General features: G+C 38.5%; 1 protein-coding gene across 1 annotated transcript in view; it reads right to left on the reverse strand.

The window, feature by feature from the left end:
• LOC133994415 (ryanodine receptor 1-like) overlaps positions 1-18142 on the reverse strand; it is a 46370-nt gene that overhangs the window by 10105 nt on the left and 18123 nt on the right. Inside the window, exons 50-89 of the mRNA XM_062433667.1 lie at positions 17863-18032; positions 17542-17762; positions 17369-17459; positions 17116-17256; positions 16865-17028; positions 16704-16782; positions 16497-16586; positions 16282-16422; positions 16112-16189; positions 15933-16008; positions 15706-15829; positions 15382-15497; positions 15191-15258; positions 14980-15101; positions 14795-14844; positions 14575-14635; positions 14311-14437; positions 14121-14232; positions 13940-14021; positions 13717-13847; positions 13299-13619; positions 12962-13202; positions 12705-12792; positions 12526-12618; positions 9261-9431; positions 9096-9155; positions 8858-8992; positions 8580-8692; positions 8393-8489; positions 8206-8315; positions 8050-8101; positions 7879-7953; positions 4701-4800; positions 4523-4602; positions 4360-4436; positions 4180-4253; positions 1073-1153; positions 855-943; positions 390-518; positions 207-311 (exon numbers count right to left, since the gene is read on the reverse strand). Of these exons, the coding sequence (XP_062289651.1) occupies positions 207-311; positions 390-518; positions 855-943; positions 1073-1153; positions 4180-4253; positions 4360-4436; positions 4523-4602; positions 4701-4800; positions 7879-7953; positions 8050-8101; positions 8206-8315; positions 8393-8489; positions 8580-8692; positions 8858-8992; positions 9096-9155; positions 9261-9431; positions 12526-12618; positions 12705-12792; positions 12962-13202; positions 13299-13619; positions 13717-13847; positions 13940-14021; positions 14121-14232; positions 14311-14437; positions 14575-14635; positions 14795-14844; positions 14980-15101; positions 15191-15258; positions 15382-15497; positions 15706-15829; positions 15933-16008; positions 16112-16189; positions 16282-16422; positions 16497-16586; positions 16704-16782; positions 16865-17028; positions 17116-17256; positions 17369-17459; positions 17542-17762; positions 17863-18032 (4535 nt within the window). The remainder of the gene's footprint in view (positions 1-206; positions 312-389; positions 519-854; positions 944-1072; positions 1154-4179; positions 4254-4359; positions 4437-4522; positions 4603-4700; positions 4801-7878; positions 7954-8049; positions 8102-8205; positions 8316-8392; positions 8490-8579; positions 8693-8857; positions 8993-9095; positions 9156-9260; positions 9432-12525; positions 12619-12704; positions 12793-12961; positions 13203-13298; positions 13620-13716; positions 13848-13939; positions 14022-14120; positions 14233-14310; positions 14438-14574; positions 14636-14794; positions 14845-14979; positions 15102-15190; positions 15259-15381; positions 15498-15705; positions 15830-15932; positions 16009-16111; positions 16190-16281; positions 16423-16496; positions 16587-16703; positions 16783-16864; positions 17029-17115; positions 17257-17368; positions 17460-17541; positions 17763-17862; positions 18033-18142) is intronic.

Genomic DNA, 18142 nt, shown 5'->3' on the forward strand with positions numbered 1-18142 from the left:
ACAATTACAGAAAGCCAAAACAGAAAATGCTGTTTCAAAACATTCCACATTAGGGGTACAACTTGGCTCTAAAGACCATCATCATTCCTATAACTCCCTGAAAATAAAATAATAATGAGATGAAAGTTGTACAGCTGATTTACTCTGTCCAAACTGATCATTAGGTCAGGGAGCTCAACTCAAGAATACATGCAGTATGTGCGTACCTGTGCCAACTTCATCATCATGTGGGCAAAGACATGAAGGAACCCAACAATAGCGTCCCACAGCCTGCTGTGGGCCAGAGACTGCTGGTTGCCGGTGCAGGGTCCCTGAAGAGAGAGGCTGTCAGTAACACACATAAACAAAACATCTGATCATGGCCTGATTTTCTTGATTTGTTTGTTTACCTGGATGTATTCAGTTAGACTGTTGAAAATCTGCTTTGCCACTGTCATGGCTTTGGAAAAATTCTTCTTGCCTGGTTCATCGATGATATCCTTGCCGGAGTAATACCAGTAGAAATCACTGATAGACTCCTTGAGAGAGAAAAATGAAAAATAAGAGTATTTTATATCAAAAAATATGTCTATGTGTAAAAAACTTTTTTTATCAGGGCAAAGGGATGTTTTCCAGCAAACAAATTCCTTATTATTCAATTTAATTCAAGATACTACAAACAAAGTACTTACTGTGTCCTCATCATATGACTTCCTTGATTATCTGAGCTACAAAATGACTAAAATCCATAATTGAAGGCAAAGTTGTTGAGCAAACCAACCAGACACATTCAATAGCACATCCAGTTACCCATATAGTTTTGTGGCAATATTACTCACATTACGAACTTTCAAACTTTACTCTTAAATCTTTACCTGCAGTCGGAGTAGGTAATCTACCGTACAGATGATGATGTTGATGGTAGTTGTGCTGCCTGTCTGCGTCCGCAAGTAGTTTTGAAAATCTGCAGCAAAATAGGGATATTTTTAGTCAAGTTTTAGTAACATTTGCCATATACAATATACTTTAATGGAACTGTATAATTTAGTTTGAATTAAAATAGACTCTCATTGGAACTATGATTCATTCTCACCGTTATTGTGACCCTCACAAAGCAGCTGCAAGAAACGGAAGAGGTCACAGGTAAACTCGTCGTCTGACATGACTTTTTCATCTAAAAAAAAAAAAATAGAACAAATGAAATGTTTAAATTACATCCTAAACTCAGGCTGACATCATACACACAACAGTAAAAAGCCACCGTTTTTTTTACTACTGAAACAATTTTAAGCAGTGTGACAGTAAAATAAAGATTCATTTCTTAACTTACCATCTTCCTCAATGGTTTTTAGTATCAGACACTGCAATGACCACCTCTGACCAAGTGTTTTGATTTTGTTTTTTTAAATAAAAATTAAAAAGTGAGTCACACTAAAGAGTATAAATAAAATTTGATAAATGAAATAGTAATGACTGTGCAATGGTCTGACATAAAACCAAATGCCAAACAACATACAGGAGGAATCACATGCTTTCAGTAAACGTAAAAACAAGTTGCAGTGAAAAATGAACACAGTAACATATAAGACGTACATTCATATGAACAACATGTAAATACATAGATAATTACAATGCATTGTTATACAGACAGTATTAAAGTTAAAACATTGCAGTATTCAGGGGTGAACTGGTCATCTAGAGTTTAACTGGTGTGCTGATTTTAAATTTTTTACTTTTTTATAAATTATGTACAAAAAAGTTGTAAATAAAAGGAAAAGCAGGATTATGAATCACATTTCATATCATATAAAGAGTAAACTCACAGAAGCATTTTAAATATTCTATAAAAACAGGCTACTGTATATGTCCAATATTACTTGCTGTTTTAAATCCCAGTCCACCACTGAAGACACAAACGCACACACACACAGACACAGAATCATGCAGTGCACATCAACTTTGCTCTAATACAGCAGAGTTAAATGTCAGAGAGATTGGGGCATTGTCCATCCAATTTCTGAAGGGAATCCAGTGCGTGATATAATACAGTCGAGAGAGGGATTGCACATTCTTTAGTCATACATTAAAATGACAGTTTGAGTAGAATTCAGTTAATGACTTCCAACAAAGTTGCACTTGAATGTGCCATGAGATTATTTAATTATTTAAATTTAAGACATGAAGTAAAACAATGCAGGCGGGTCTCCATGACACGGTCTCAGATTCAGTGTGGATTGGTACATTAATGGAAGTGTATCAGTTCTGTGAGAAAACACTTTCTATGTGAATTAGCCATGGCCTCTCTCTCTCTCCAGTTCGCCAGCCCTCCCCCAATATTCAGCAGGTGTTGGAGATGGGAGACCTCACACAGACAGCTGCTCTGATGACTTCTCCCAGTCCTGTGCACAAGCATGAACACCCTCTGCTGCTGATTGGCTAGAGTAGTGTTGTGTGGCTCGCTCGGAGCCACTGTGTTTACACGCCCGCTTACAGAGCCAGTGCTGTGTATGAAGTCCACATTTTTTTTCTAGCACACACAGAACAGACAGCTAGCGGACTGTGAGGAGATATTCACTGAATTTGACTAAAAGAGTATGAGATAAAAATTGCTGACTCTACCTTTAAGTTCATCTGCCAGTCGTTGTTAGCATATTTTTAAACAAGAACAGCCTCACTACAAATGATATGACTGAAAATGTGCAAGAAGTTATTAAAGTTCTCAAATGATAAAGTCCATTACTATTCATGACAAATGTTTTTTTATTACGGTTTCACCCACAGTTTTAGTAAGCAGAGGAGACCAGATCCCATCCATTGCCTTTTGAAATGAATAGGAAATATGAGGAGGGGTGCGAGCTATGAACATGAAAGATGGACAGAGGCATCCAATCCTCTCTTGGTGGAATTTTAGTGTTAGAAATAGAAGAGATGGAGCGAAAGGGGCAGGGGGAGAGAGCGAGGAATCAGTGAGCAGAGAGGCAGATGGACAGAAACATGATTTACCCCGTCCTAGGTTCAAGTCTGAGGACCATGAAAGGAGGGACAAGGGAGAGGTGGCAGTGATCGTGGGGAAGGGAGAGAGGATCAGTGTGTTGACAACAGTAGAGGACTAAGAGATGAGGAGGGGGAGATTAACAACATTCCATGGCAAATTCATTCAGCTAGAATTCCCAGTGAACTACCAGAATTAGATGACAGAAGTTGGCAAAACAGTAGGTGAAGACCGACAACAAGTCAAACTACCAGACATACTGAGAAAAAAATACTTTAATACTTAAATTTAATCCTTTAGCAGTTATCCTAGTGTTAATAATATTTCAGGTTAGGAAAGTAATCATTCAATTAAATTCAATGTTGTACAGTAAATGCCACAGATGGAAAACATTTAGAGGAAGATGAATTAATAGATGCTCAGAATGTCTATATGGACTGATTCACTGAATCCCTACTGTATGTTAATAATGATGAGACAAATATATGGAATGTAATACATGATATTGCTCAATATATACTGTATATATAAAAATTCCTTGTTGTTTTAGTTGTAAATTGTTTTTAAATCTACTATCAAAAGAATGTACTTACGGTATTAGGGGTATTTTGGACACATACAATACTCAAGTCAAGTGAAGACACACAGATTTATTAAACTTATTTTTCAAAAAGCATTATTTTAGTGTGCTTATGCTGCGCAAAATTGGCAATCTTAAGTCAAATATTGTACTGCTAAGTGAAATTAATCATAACTACTTAAAATAGTTTTTACAGGTCATTATTACAGATGCAAAAAGGGTTGCACAAGTCTACTTAGACTTAGCAGTGTTGTGTCCTGGAGTGGCCATTATATGCTTTCCATGTACAATGAATGACTATAAATTGGAGTAATTGATTTTCTTTCTGCAAATTATTTCTAAAGACCTTTAAGATGTGTTGCAAATATGACATACTAGGAACAGCAAAAACAGTGTTTGATTCCTCACTCAGACAAAATGTGTAGTATCAACACTTGTATCCCCCTGGTGATTGTGCACAGTAACTGTAATGAGATGGGTGTAGTAAACTCACCGTTGTAATCTGCATCTTCTAACAATGCAGATAATCTATTACACAACTTTAACAAAAACTGTGGAGTAGGGGTTTGATTGAAAGTCCCTATTCACACTGAAAAGTGATGCTGAAGAAAAGAGTATGAAGACTTACTGGTGCCCTCCTCTGATACCATGCCCAGACCCTCTGCCTTGTTCTGCCTCTCAAAAGCATTCAGATCCAGGACACTGTGGAGAACATGAACCAGAATTTAGATCTAATCTGCAAATTTTTCAAATGAATATGTCTCAGTGGTTTTGTATTTAAAAAAGTGTTAATTGATTGAAAACTGACCTGCATGTTTGCATCAATGATTGGACACTCAAAAAGAAGCCAACATCCTTTTTATCCCTCAGGTACTCCAACATTTTCTGAAAAAAAGAGATGTAGTCCCACAAAAAGTGATCCATTTGACATAAATTACATAATCTAAATGGTTAGTTTTCAGAGGACATACCTGCTGAACCTCACAGTTTCCTCCATTAAGAATAGAGATACCCAACTTGAGGGTTGTAGTCACCATTGGGCCAGTCTCACCTACAGGGAAAAAGTACATTCAAAAAGTTATCAAGGTGAAAACTCACAGTGCAGGCAGGTTTGCATGTTAAAAGTGTTGACAAAAGATAAGGAGCTACCTTTGCAAGCACTGATCATTTGCAGGACCATCTCCGCAGTACCACGATTATGAAGTCTGGCCTGCTGGTACAGAAGTCTCTGTTTCTCCATTTCTTTTTCCTGTGGCAGACATTAATATTATGAGCATCTGCCACTGTCATATTTCAAACTGAGAATTTAAATAGACAGAATGGATATTTTCAGGTCAGATATCTGATAAAACATTCAGTTTTCAATTAACAAATAAAAAGTCCATTCTATCTATTTATATTCTTGATTATAATTCACAATCACTCTCCTTTCACTCAAATCCCTACACTTTTCACCTTAATGCTGTCTAATCCACTTACCAGTTTTTATCAAATGGTCCATAACTGTAACAGTATGTACCATTAATTGATATATATTAATGGGATAAGATATTTTTGATATATATCAAAATGTCATATCACATTCAGTTTATGTTAAAGGAGACCTATTAAGCTCATCTCCAGCTCTGTATTTATTATTCAGGGACTGCACTAGAGTAGCTTTGCATGATTCACAGTTCAAAAGAATCCTTATTTATCTTATACTGGCTCTTTATGCAGCACCACAGTTCAGCCTCTGTCATTACCTGTTTATCGTGTGACATAACAGTGTAAGTTATGTGTGAGAAATTGGCATCAGCCACCAGCCAAAAAGATGGTAAAATAATAAAAGTGGCTGGTAGATTGATGATGAATGATTTACTACTGAGTGGCTGTTTAATTTGAAGATTTATTTGTCAGTGCCTAGTAGTACTTTTTAAAAAGTTGTGGGATATGCGCTGAAGAGTGAAGTTGAAAATGCTTTTTCAGAAAGTAAACAAGGTAACAAAGCTAGTAAAACGTAGTTCTGCTGTCACTAAACGACTGTATCTCCCTGCACCGTTCATGTTGTGACTGGAGCAGATGGCCATATAAAGAAATCTGTCAGCTCGTCTCTAAAGTAGAAAAAGACATTGGCAACCTAGCAGTCAGAGCAGTCTCAAGCCTGAGCTTTCATCTCACAGGGATTACTTTTACATATGTTTAGCTCATTATTTGAAACTTTGGCCATGTTTAATTTGAACATATGACATTATAACATTATACAACAGAAAATAAGGAAAAGCATAGTAGGTCCCCTTTAATTTCTTTTCAGTAATACCTATTTTAAAATAATATGCATTATAAATTATTATTGTTACTGTCCATTTAAAGTGCCTGTCTGACTCTTGCACACATTCTTTCACTCACTTTATTAGTCATGGAGTTGTTGCACTACTTCTTCACGTTTGCTGGCTGGAGCAAGCGTTAGACTACAGGAAACAGCCTAAATGGCCTAACATTTCAGCCATACAGATTACAGCTCTTGACCAAACTGTCTTGCAGAGCTGCTACAATAAAGACAGTCTTGACAAAAGCTGTAGTCCCTCTGTATCGGAGATATTTCTTTGCCATTTCATAATTGTGTGCCTTTATGGAAGAAATGGTTTGAAATATTCAAGCAAAATAGAGGAAATGAAAACATCACTCTGGCTTTACATGGCCTTTAATCTCTACTTGTGCTGATGCACTATTTTGTATTTATTGTACACAGCCAACTGGGAAGGAAATGCCATTTGTAGAAAGGAAATGGCAATTCAATGAATATCTCTGAATTCAGAGTACAAATTGACATTCCTCTGTTCAGCCACATCACAAATCAACTTGTAACATCCCCCGTCCTCACCCATAACACCACCCACCCTCCCACGCGTCCCTCCCTGCCACCCAAAACCACCCTCCCACCCACGTATGCCTGGCCATGATTTACCCACTATGTGTTGTGCAGTTGGACCTCAAACTTACACTGCAGTCTCTGACTCTCTGATGAAACTTGATTATGAGCTATGCACTATACTGTGTATGTGACTTGATTATTAAAACTGTGACTATGTGTATGAATGTATTGCTTTTAACGCTGTATTTTCTACACTGGCTTTCACTGTAGTCAGTCAGTAAGCTATGTGAGTGGGGGAAAGGGACATTGATTAGTAGCATTCAGTTAGTATAAGGGTAGTGTTATGAGGTTGAGCAGGATTACATGGAGTGATGGAGAAAGACAGAGAGAGAAAAGACAAATGGGACAGCTATATAAACTGGGAGGAATGACATCACTGAGATGTGTTAAATCACATTCATAATCATTTTCTGTAGAGATTTCACTTTGCCTCAAATAACACTTCCAATAGCTCCTGCAGGCCTTGTAGTATGTCCAACTCCCCAGTTTGATATAAGCAAAAGGCATTTGAAGGCATTTTTGAATTTATAAATACTTTTTAGTCGTTTAAAGCAACAATACAGTGTACAGCACAAAAAGTGTTTCTGATCTAACAAATAAAGTTCTGAGTGGAGTCTTTAATAGTTCATCTCCAGTTGCTCCTAACAGTGAAGACACCATGTAAGTATATCAATGAGTAGAGTGTCTGAGACTAATAAACTTGAGACAAGGAATGTGGTAAAGGCCTACACAGTGGCAGCTGGTGTTGCCTTTCAAAGTATGCCATATAGTACAAAAAAAGCCTCACCCACTCCCTTTCCATGAGCTGTACAGTCAAACTAGGAAGCTAGTTTGGAATGGAAGTACCTCCAGTAATGAAGAGTGTAGTGGCTGTATGCTTACACAATGATTTTCAAAAATTCACCCAAAATGTCCCATCAAACTGAGCTGATAATTGATATATGTATATATATATATATACTTTACATACATCATTAGTATGATTATTATTATTGTTGTTGTTAATGTACATTAATTGTATTTAATTTAATGACCCAGTCCAGATTTAAGGAATAACAAAGTGTAATAAAGGCACTCCTTGCCACACATGGAGAACAATATTTTTTGTCCTTGTTGTAGTGGAATTTTAAAATTGTGAAACTCACAAAATATGGTCAAATACATCTGGACTGGGGCTTTGTCATATTTCCAAATAGAGCAACTCACAATGAAGAAAGCATAACATACAAACAGAGGACACAGGGGACAAACAGAACAGACAGAGGTCATTAGACACAATGAAGACAGAGAGAAATATGGTTGTGAAGTAATGCTCCAATGATGAGGTCACTCAATGCGTTGAGAGCTACCGCTCCACTGTGTTCCTGGTCCCCAGCCCCCTTGGCCGCCCATTACCAGTTCTGACTGTCGCACCTCAAAGGGCATCTCATCCTCAGCATTCTCCACCATTTCATCTCCCCCTTCTTCTTCCTCACCAATATGGCAACTCTAAAGAATGCAGGGGAAAAGTAGAAAAATGAGTGTTTCATATTATATTTAGCATCAATTCAAATCTTATATCTCAAACTGTCTGCAAAGACTCACCTTTGCCATAATATCTGCATATGCCATATAAAGATGATCTGTGTCAAGTTTACTGTAATGGGACAAAAGAAGACAACTGATAAATAACATGGTCCCCTGTGTTTGTGCCAGATTTCTGCATTTCACTGTTATTGTAACAGTGAAGATCTATCAAACCTCTTTTCTGTTAGAGCAGTGCGACTGAAATGCAGAATAAGTTGGTGGAGGGGATCTGGCTTTGTTTCTCTCTCCTCCTCTTCATCTCCTTCCTCTTGCTCCATGGCTTTCTGCAATACATAAAGAGAGCCTGAGTAACAGTACAAAGTAATTCCCTGATGAAAATAAGATGTGAGATGACACTCACAGACAAGTCATCAATCATCCTGTCCTCAAATGAGTAGCCCTCAGTATGAAGCCAGTTGCGTTTGTATCCCTCAAGGAACATGTTTGAAGCTCTGTGCCTACAATGTAAAAAACAAAACAAAAAACAACTTGTGTTAGGATTTTTGTTTACCTGGTAGTTATTTTGTGAAGAGATAGAGTTTTCTCACCGTGGAATGTTGTATAGTGGTGTCATCCTAAAGCAAGCGACCACAGCCCTGCGTCTCTGCTTAGACAAAAGTTTGTGCCACACCATCTTCTTGGATTTGAACGGATGCTCTGTCTATATAACAGGAAGTGGACAGTTCCAATCATAACTCTTTATTTACAAAAGGAAAGCCCTAAAACACTTTCAAGCCATTGTTGTTCATATTTAAACATTTGCAGCAAATTAGTATTTTGAACTCTTGGGTCTTGTTTTAAAGTCCAAGTGAGTATAGTTGCTCACCACTTCAAGGTGGTAGAGGACAGCAGACACCTCCTGCACCCTCTTAACAACTTTCATTGGTGCGTCAGCATCTTCAGCCTTCCCTGCCATTTCCTTGTACAAGGCCATCTGCCAGCGCATGGATGGATTGTCCACCTTTAAGCAGCACAGGGACACAGAATTTTTTGAAATATATCTCGACTGATTATCCATCATCAGAAACCAGTTCAAATAACATAAATACTTCATAGAATGATACCTTTCCCTGAAGATGAAGGTTGTTCTGAAGGAACTCTCTTACTTCTTCATCAGTGTCTCTCTGTAAGGTAAAAATAACTTTTATCAATCAGTCCTCTGCAGAATAATTAGGGTTGCTAATTTTTGGTTAGTTGTTTGTTTGTCCTAATCTATTTCATGACTCTACCAAAGAATATCGGATCTTGGCCAAGTTGATAAGCTCCTGATCGGCGGGAGAGCACATATTGAGGCCTATGGGAAGCATCTTTTTCAAGGCAGCCACGATGAGTGAAGTCTGCACAGAGTAACGATCTCCCCGTCTCTTCTTCTTGGTACGTTCAGTATCTGAGCTGCCACCCTAAGAAAAGGGACAAAGAACCAAAAAGCATTCACAATATCTCATAAAATGCTAAATGAGTTAACACTGCTTTGTATCAAACACATTGCAGCCCTGATTTTATGAATGACAATTACTTTCATGAATAGAAGCCCTTTTAAATAATTATCCATCTATTCCATAATGCCAGGAATACCTGCAACACCACTGTAGAAAAAATGCATGTATGTATATACATCACAAAGAAAATATAAAATAAGTTTGTCAACACGTTCAGCGTTCATAACAATTCATGACAAACCTGATGTAGGTGATTGATGTTGTTCCAACTGATCACATATTTTCCTGTTGTACACCATCCTACCTTTTAGTGATGGTCAATCACTAATATATAATATACAATATTATATATAACAACAGATCTCTCCATGTAGAAATACCCAGCTACATTCACTAAAGGACTCTTATTAAACATATTACTGTCACAACGTGTAAATAAAAAGGATTCCTGTGATTCCACTAATACAAAAATAGAATTATTTCTCTGAGCTCAGACTGGTAAGTAGAGGGTATTGTGAAAATGTGGGGGCAAAGTAGGGATATAACTGGCTTTGGGAAAGGGAAGCTTGAAGGAATGGGTCTAATAAGAAAGTAAATCAGTGAAATTGCTTTGACAAAACATGCAACAAAAAACATTTTCCATCCAAGTGACAATCCAGCATTCCATGAACAAGATGAATAATTTAATCCATTTCATGTGTTTTTCTCTACTTGTTGATTACATTTTGTAACAAATACAGCCCCTGGTGAAAGATTAAGATATTAGATGATGTTACACAACAAAACTCTTTACATTAACTTGTTTAATTTGAGTTAGACGTATTAGTTGCAGGTTGTTAAAAGCACACATCTAAAACAAACTGTCTAAAGGATTTGTCCCTGTGCTCGCCTCCTGCACTCCTGTCCTGTTTCTGGGGGAATTTAATTCCTTCTGTTATCTGCTCTTTCTGGAGCCTCCCTAGATGTGCAAATGTATGTGAGAGCTTACAATATATGAATTCTTACAAATAATAAGAAGCACCTAATATGGTCTACTGAACTTCACAACCTGGAGAAGTCTGTTTTACAGTCTTGTAGACCCTTATATTGACTTGTGAAAATAATATATGTTACAATTAAGTCTGTTCATTAATTGCCTGGAACCAGATAGTCACATTACATTCACACATACATTAATGCTGAAATGAAAAACAGACAAAAGAAGCCAGTTACTGGCTGTCACTCTAGTCTTGTTGGGGTGTTACAGACATGTAGAATTAACTTAGTCCCAGATGCCCTACACCCCCACTATCAGTGCGAGAGGTACTAACTCAGCGCATCAATCACTTCCTTAATTCATTGCCAGATGCACGTGTGTTATGGAAGACTAGTTTAGAGGAAACAGGGTGCAAAGCATTTTGGGGAATACTTTAGATAATAAGTGTGAATTAATGTATTGGTTAAATCCATGGTCATTTTGAGCACATTGTAAAGTGGGAAACCCAACAAATTTCTCCATAAACCCGCTTCAGTGATGTTAAGCATCAAGTCATGTGTTAGTGGGTTTGGATACTAGGGGGTGTAAAGGAAACTAAACCATGATGTACCATGGCATTTCCAGTGAGGAGAGAAGAAAGAGCACAGAGAAGACTAATATCATCCCCTAGTGGCACAAAAGCTGCATTACAAAAGCTACAGGTCAACCAACCTTCAAGGAAAAGAAACAAAAGACATACTAGAAGACTCCAACTCATCTATGATCAAAAAAGAGCAAACTCAGTGACAGGATGATGGCACTGTGCTCTCACTGCCACCTTGGGCTTGGTGTAAAGTCCAGTGCCATGAGCCCAACTCTACAGCTGAGTACTTTCATCAAGCGCCTCCAGACTCCCCCCCTCACACACTGGCAGGACTAGGGGTGGCCCACAGATGGGGCCTGCCCTATTGTCCAGTGATCCTTTATGAGAACAGTGTAAGTGTCCTTCCATGTTGCATATTCATTACAGTTTGTCCATGTGTATATTTTTCCTTATGTGTAATTTTGCTCTAGTTTAAGGTATATGAATCAGTTCTTTTTTTGTTTAAGACATGGAGTGCTCCAATCTAAGACTGTATGTCAGTTTACATGAGGATGGTGTAAGTGGATCCACACTCCATCTGTTGCTCCTTAGAAGAAACGTCTAGCTAGGATTTTAATATTCTATTAATATAAATAACTATATATTTATAGCAATGACAAATTCTCAACTGAGTTTTGTTCCATTCATAATAGACTGCAAAGTATTCATGGCTCAGTAGATACAGCTGCATGTACAGAAAAAGTATTTGTCACCAGTACTGAATTAGCTGCGTCAGATCATGTCTCTCTGGGTGGAATGTGCATGTCTCTGTATGTGTGTGTACACAAGTGTGTAATGTGTGTATGTGTTGGAGTGTATATGGATCAAATGTGCCAGTGTGCTGGAGAGGTTGATGAAAAGCTCCCCCAAAGTGAGGTGCCATGCGGTCAGCACAGCGGTCGTGCAGGAACAAAGTCTAACCTCTGACTCCCCGCCCTGGAAACCCAGCCGCAACCCAAAAGAAGAGGACAAGGGACAGCCAAAGAGAGAATATCGTTAACAAAACTGCTATCGCTCTCAAATTGCGCATTAAAATCAAACCGATAAACGATAAACCCGAACAAGGACATTAAAAAGCAGGACACATAAAAAAAAATCATAAACTACCAAAAAACCTAAACTTGGAAAAAAATTGATAGACATCGTTTAAAATGCTGTACCTGTTAATGATGGTGAATAAGTCTACCTTGGATTCCTCTGTTATATTATAATCCATGATAACATATTTTAATTTTCATAAAGCTATACTAAGTTCATGTAATATTCTTAAATTACCGTTTATAAGTGGCTGAAATTGTTGGTAAAGTAAATAACACTATTTTGAAATTAAGACATTTACTGAAGGTACACAATATGCCAGAAATATGAGCCTTAATGTTATGGATCTTCTGTCGTATTTGAGATCTGACACTATACCAGCTGCACTGCTGTACTGCCTCTGCCTTTCATCAGCTCACCTTGCTCATTTTGCTCTTGCTGTCAGCAGTGAGAAATGACATGTTATTGATCTCATTCATCACCACAAAGTTCTGTTCCTCTCGCTTGAAGTTCTGCAATAGAGAGAAAAAGAGTAAATGACACAGTAAATGATAAGTTGCTACAAATGGCTGCATTCAAAGGCCACATAAACACTCACATGAGATTTGGACCAAAATATGAAGACTTCTCCAACCATTCGGAAGAGCTCTTCAGCATCTGGGTCTGGGCATGTCAGCCACCTCGCCCTAAAGCACAACAAATTACTCAAAGGCATCCCAAAGACACAACAGGTTTAGCTACCGAACAATGTAAAAACATGAAAAGATATCTGCATTACGTTGCAATTCTGACAGTACCAGAAAAGGTCCACAGTTCAAAATTCAAGATCCATCTGTGTTTGTAACTTTATTGTACCTGTTGTTGTCCACATAGCGGATGAGGAGAGGGTAGAGGGCATACAAGTCTCTGCAGAGGACAGCAAACTCGTCACGTATAGTACCGTCTTCCTCATCACCTTCCGATTTCCCCTCCATCCGCAGATGGTCCTCTTCAGCCACCACCTTTGAAGTGCGTTTCTTCAGCTTCTCCATTGTTGGGATAAAGTGGGATTTGAGCATTTCTGGTTTTGCCCTGCTCACGATAGGCTGTGAGAACACTAAAAGAGAAAACAACTGGTGTCATCTCACTTATACAAAAAAAACGTTTTGGGTGTACACTGTGACGTGTTAACAGAACTAAAAACACTGCTCACCAGCCAACCTCTTCATCCAGGAAGCCTCATCTATACCCAAGTTGTTGACAACAATTTTCATGATGCTGCCCAGCAGCTGATTAAGATGTTCTGAGGTGACATCAGTGCAGAGTCGGCCCTCCATCTCAGGGGAGGTCTCAGCTCCTCTCTCCCACCAGCGAGGCAGGTAGTTACATAGCATGGGCAAAGTGATTTCAATCACATGAGGCATCTCAGTATAACGAGCCCCTGACTCTGCCAAGTCCCCAATCTCCTTTAACAAAGCATCCAGCTCTGGAATATCTGAACATAATTCCTGGACCTCATTGGGAAGACCCAAGACTTAGGCATTCATGAGAGAGGGAGTGAAAGAAAGAAAATTCAGGACAATTACTTTATTAAACAGAAAAGAAATCGAAGGAGAGGGTAACACACTCACTGGCTCTCTCCCTGGGTGTCTTTGTGGTGTAGACAGAGAAAGCATTGAACTCATTTAGTTGGGGCTCTAAATAAGCCACTGGCATAGCTGCTGCAAGGTGAGCCAAACACTCTCCAAGAGCTGGTCTCTGTCTGTAAATGTAAATGACATGTCATAAAAATCCTACAATGAGTCAAATTAGGAATTGCTATAGAGATTCTAAAGAATGCGGATCTAAAGTTACCTCTCAACGTGTGGATTCTTGACAGTCCCCAGTGAGTAGATGCTACACATAATGCGATAGCACGACATCTGTAGATCATCCACTGTGTGCAAGCAACAGAGACAGGTGCCATAATGTTAGGATAAATCAGTAAACAAACACCATGTAAAATCAAAAGTAGTAGTGATGTGAAAGCACTCACACATGACATCATCTCCAAACTGGTGCTGAGCAACGTGATCAAACAGGGAGGTAAGCACTGGCAGCAGGGCAATGGTTGTGTAGTTAATGTTCTGGGACACACCTTTCACTTGCTTTAAAGGAAAGAAGCCGTGTTTAGCAGATTCATTTGCAACAGTCAAGCCAAGTCAAATATTGTGTACTTCAATTACCTGATTGCCTTTAGATACTTTGCCCAGTTTGAGGTTCTCTACCATCTTCTCTATATCATCAGCAGCACTCTCAAAGAATGACCGCAGCCCTGCTTTCACAATCTCAGGCCCCGACTTCATGACTGTCCTGATAAAGCAAGTAAGAAAGATTATAATGAAAAACTAAAACAAAGTCAACAAAAAATCTCCTAAAAAAACATGGAGAACTGTATTCATCTTAATGGCATCATGCATCTTGTGAGACAATTTAAAAAAATACTAAACCTTGCATCCAGTGATCGTGCCAGAATGTGAAGACAGTTAACAATTGCTGAAGCGTCCGTTCCTACACATAAAAAGACAGTTCTGCATCACCACATATTTTATGCTCATGTCTAGCAGCTGTATAATAAGAACAACTTCACTTGCTGTGTGACTGAGAAATACATACAGCATAGAAAAGAGTGAAAACCTTCAGAAAGATGAGGAGAAACTGACAGCTTACCAAAGAGAGAAACTCTGTGTCTCACCAGAGCAGACATTTTACAGAAGATACTATGATGAGAAGTAGGGAAAAGGAAGGAAAGGAAAATTCAAGAAAAAGTTGATAAAAAAAAGTGAGGGGGAAAGTGATTTATGAAAACAATATGTGGCATAACATCCGTGTGTGTTATATATAAGAGAGATCACCTTGCAATCATCTCCTTCTCCTTATTGGAAGAATGGCCACCACTACCCAGAACTTTTGCAGGTGTTGACAAGAAGTAGAGGCAGTGGTTTTTGAAATACTGGTTGATTAGGGGCATCAGGATCTAGAAAGAGTTCTTACACTTAGTACAATGATGAAGACAAGATGGGCCTTCAAAATTTTGACCACTTTAGCTTCAAACAAGAGTCTCACCTTGGCAAAGAATTTGATTTCTTGCTCATGAGGAGACTTTTCCACACGACCACTGCTTACCACAGCCTCTGCAAAACATATCCCAAAGAATTATATCATCACATTAACCTTGTCCAAAAAAAACTACATGATACTACGGATACTATTCTATCACATTACAGAATTTATTCTCTATCTTTGCCCCATAGTACCAAGATGAGCAATAAATTCCTGGGCAATTTCCATCCATTTCAGCAGCTTCTGCAGGAAACCATATGCAAATCTCTTCTCGATGGAGGAAATGTCCGACTCCATATCTTTCAGGCCCCTGAAGTGAAACAGAGTTTAACTCATTGTTATGAGAATTGCATAACTACATGCACCAGCTCATTTTGATTCAATTTGATCAGTGTAAAAGTAAAACAATGAAAATATTAAATAGAAGTTACCAAAATAAATTAAAACAAATTTGTATTAAAACAACAAACACCATACACTGCTAAATATTATATTTAGATGATCAACTGCATTATTACCTTGTGACAGCATATCCATTAAGCTGCAGGAATTTGAGCAACTCGTAAGCCTTCTCTCTATCTCGTGCCTTTTCTTTGGCTGTCAGGGTATCGTAGGGCACCAGAAGAGGATGCGCCCCACCTCCTACACAAAACAAATGCAAAATCAAAACTCTTGAGGAAAACTGGCAAAGACAAATCTCACATTTTCCAAATGTCCAGGTTCCCTCATTTAAAAAATATTTTACCTTTAGACTGCATCTCCAACTTTTTCTTTCGTCCCCAGGTGTTATGGTAATTTTCTGCCAGTTGCTCTGCCATAGACTGTAAACAGAAAAAAGCTTAATACATATATATATATAGCATTAATATTGATCAGATGCTAAGATTACAGAAGAAAAGAAGGTTCAAGGATAAACTGCCATACCTGCAGGTCTCTTGAAAGAGCCATATGTGAGACGTCAATAGGCTGTGGACTGTAACCGTGGCTAGGGTCATAGGTTGCCTAGAACAGGAAGAGTTATCATGATGTGCAATAAGTAATATTACTCTGATGATATTGTTAAGTATTAATGCATCAATCTAACTGCTCTATACCTGAGCAGTCTGTGAGATTTTTCTTGCCACTGCCTTCTTCTTCTCTGACTCTTCTTCTTCTCTAGCTTTATCCAAGGTCCACTCCCATGCAAGCATGGCTTTCATTGACTCTTTGATCGGCCAGCGGTAGATTTCTTTGTCCTATGAGAAGCAAAGTCAGTATGTTCAGAGGCAGAGAGAGTAAGTAAAAGTACAGGGACACTGAACACACTTACCTTCTCTGAGAAGGTTTTGTATGGTCTGAGCATGGGATGAGTTTTTGCATTTTCATCCAGCACTTCACCATATGACCAGTTATTCTGAATCTGAAACATACATGCAAATACACCACATACATAACAGTTGTCATTTATGTATACAGATATAAAGGCTGGTATTCAATTATTCAGAGTGATTACAGTAAGTGAAAATAAACGTTCTACCTTTTCAAAAGCCCATTTATCATGTGTATATTCAGCATATCTGTTGATAAAGGGATCCAGTCTCTCAGGGATAATAGTGCTGTGGTTGGAGACAGAGTCAGTACATTTAGCTTCATGTTGAAGACATACTGTATTATGTGTATTAAAATAAATCCTCTCACTTTGTGGTCTCCACCGGTTTAGGATCAAAGTTTCCCTCTGCATCTACTGATGCCTTTTTCTCTGTTTTGGAGGAGTAGCTGGCATCAACATAGTCTGGAGGAATGGCTCCAGCAATAGCACAGATGCATGGCATTGAAATTTTAAAAATCTCAGGATCAAATTTCTGAAATGACAATAAAAACAAATATTACAATATGCCCACACTATCTATGTTATTAAAATGAATGATCTTGTATTTCAGCAGCTCCACCTTGTGTGCAAGGGACTCAAAGATCCCCCAAAACAGTTTGCGGGTCAGATGCAGCTCCTCTTCTGATGCAATTCCAAAGTTGGCCCAGCCATTTGGGAGGCAATAATATTTCCAACAACGTTCATAGTGATTGGTCAAAAGCTGTACACGAACACGAAAACATAAAAGCGCAAGTGAAAAAATAATACTAGAGGAACATCCGGAGGGCAATCATGTTCTGAACAGTTTTAACACTATTAAAATATCCTCATACCTTCAGAGGCATTTTGGCATACTCATTAAGAATGGGCACATCAAACACCAGTCGTCGTAGCAGGTGCTGAAGCATGGATGGGCGTAGATGTCTGAAAGAAAGAAAAACAAATATAACTTTTTATTAACATGGCAGTAAATGACATAAAAAGGTTGTCATGAAGTTAAACTCACTTGCACAAGGCCATGAGGCACTCTTCAATGATGTCTCTTTGGGCCTTTGTGAAGGCTCGTCCTCGAGACAGACGATAAATTGTGTGCAACATGGAGTCAATCATTATGGCTCGGTGGTCACTGCCAGCAAAGAGTGGGGCACACTTGGTTATGAGTGGCAACACAGCAGAACACAGGTAACGGTTCAAAGCGAGGGCCATCTCTGTGGTGCAGAAAGCAGTCTGATGGAGAGAAATTTCAACAGTGAGTTAAGTGTAGTAACATGATTGTTTGTCTCTCCTAGGACTACAGAGAAGTCTTTGTAAACTGCTTGGGTCTCACCGTGTCAAGAGAGGCAGCGGCCCTCATGTCAGGCAGGAAGCCCACCTCCAACACATGGAGCAGGAAATCTTGGTTGTCAATACCATACACTCTGTCCAGGAACAGCACCATGGGAGCCTTGTGATCTGGCACAAAACTAGCTGACATCTTTGGTTCAATGATGCTATTGTCTACATATGACATATGGAAAAATATTGAAGAAAAAAAAACAGAATTAAAGACATACAGGATTCATTAGAGTACCTTTTTTTTAAATAGTCAGTGAATCAAAACATTTTAT

Source organism: Scomber scombrus, chromosome 14, assembly GCF_963691925.1.
Source record: "Scomber scombrus chromosome 14, fScoSco1.1, whole genome shotgun sequence".
NCBI classification, from domain to species: domain Eukaryota; kingdom Metazoa; phylum Chordata; class Actinopteri; order Scombriformes; family Scombridae; genus Scomber; species Scomber scombrus.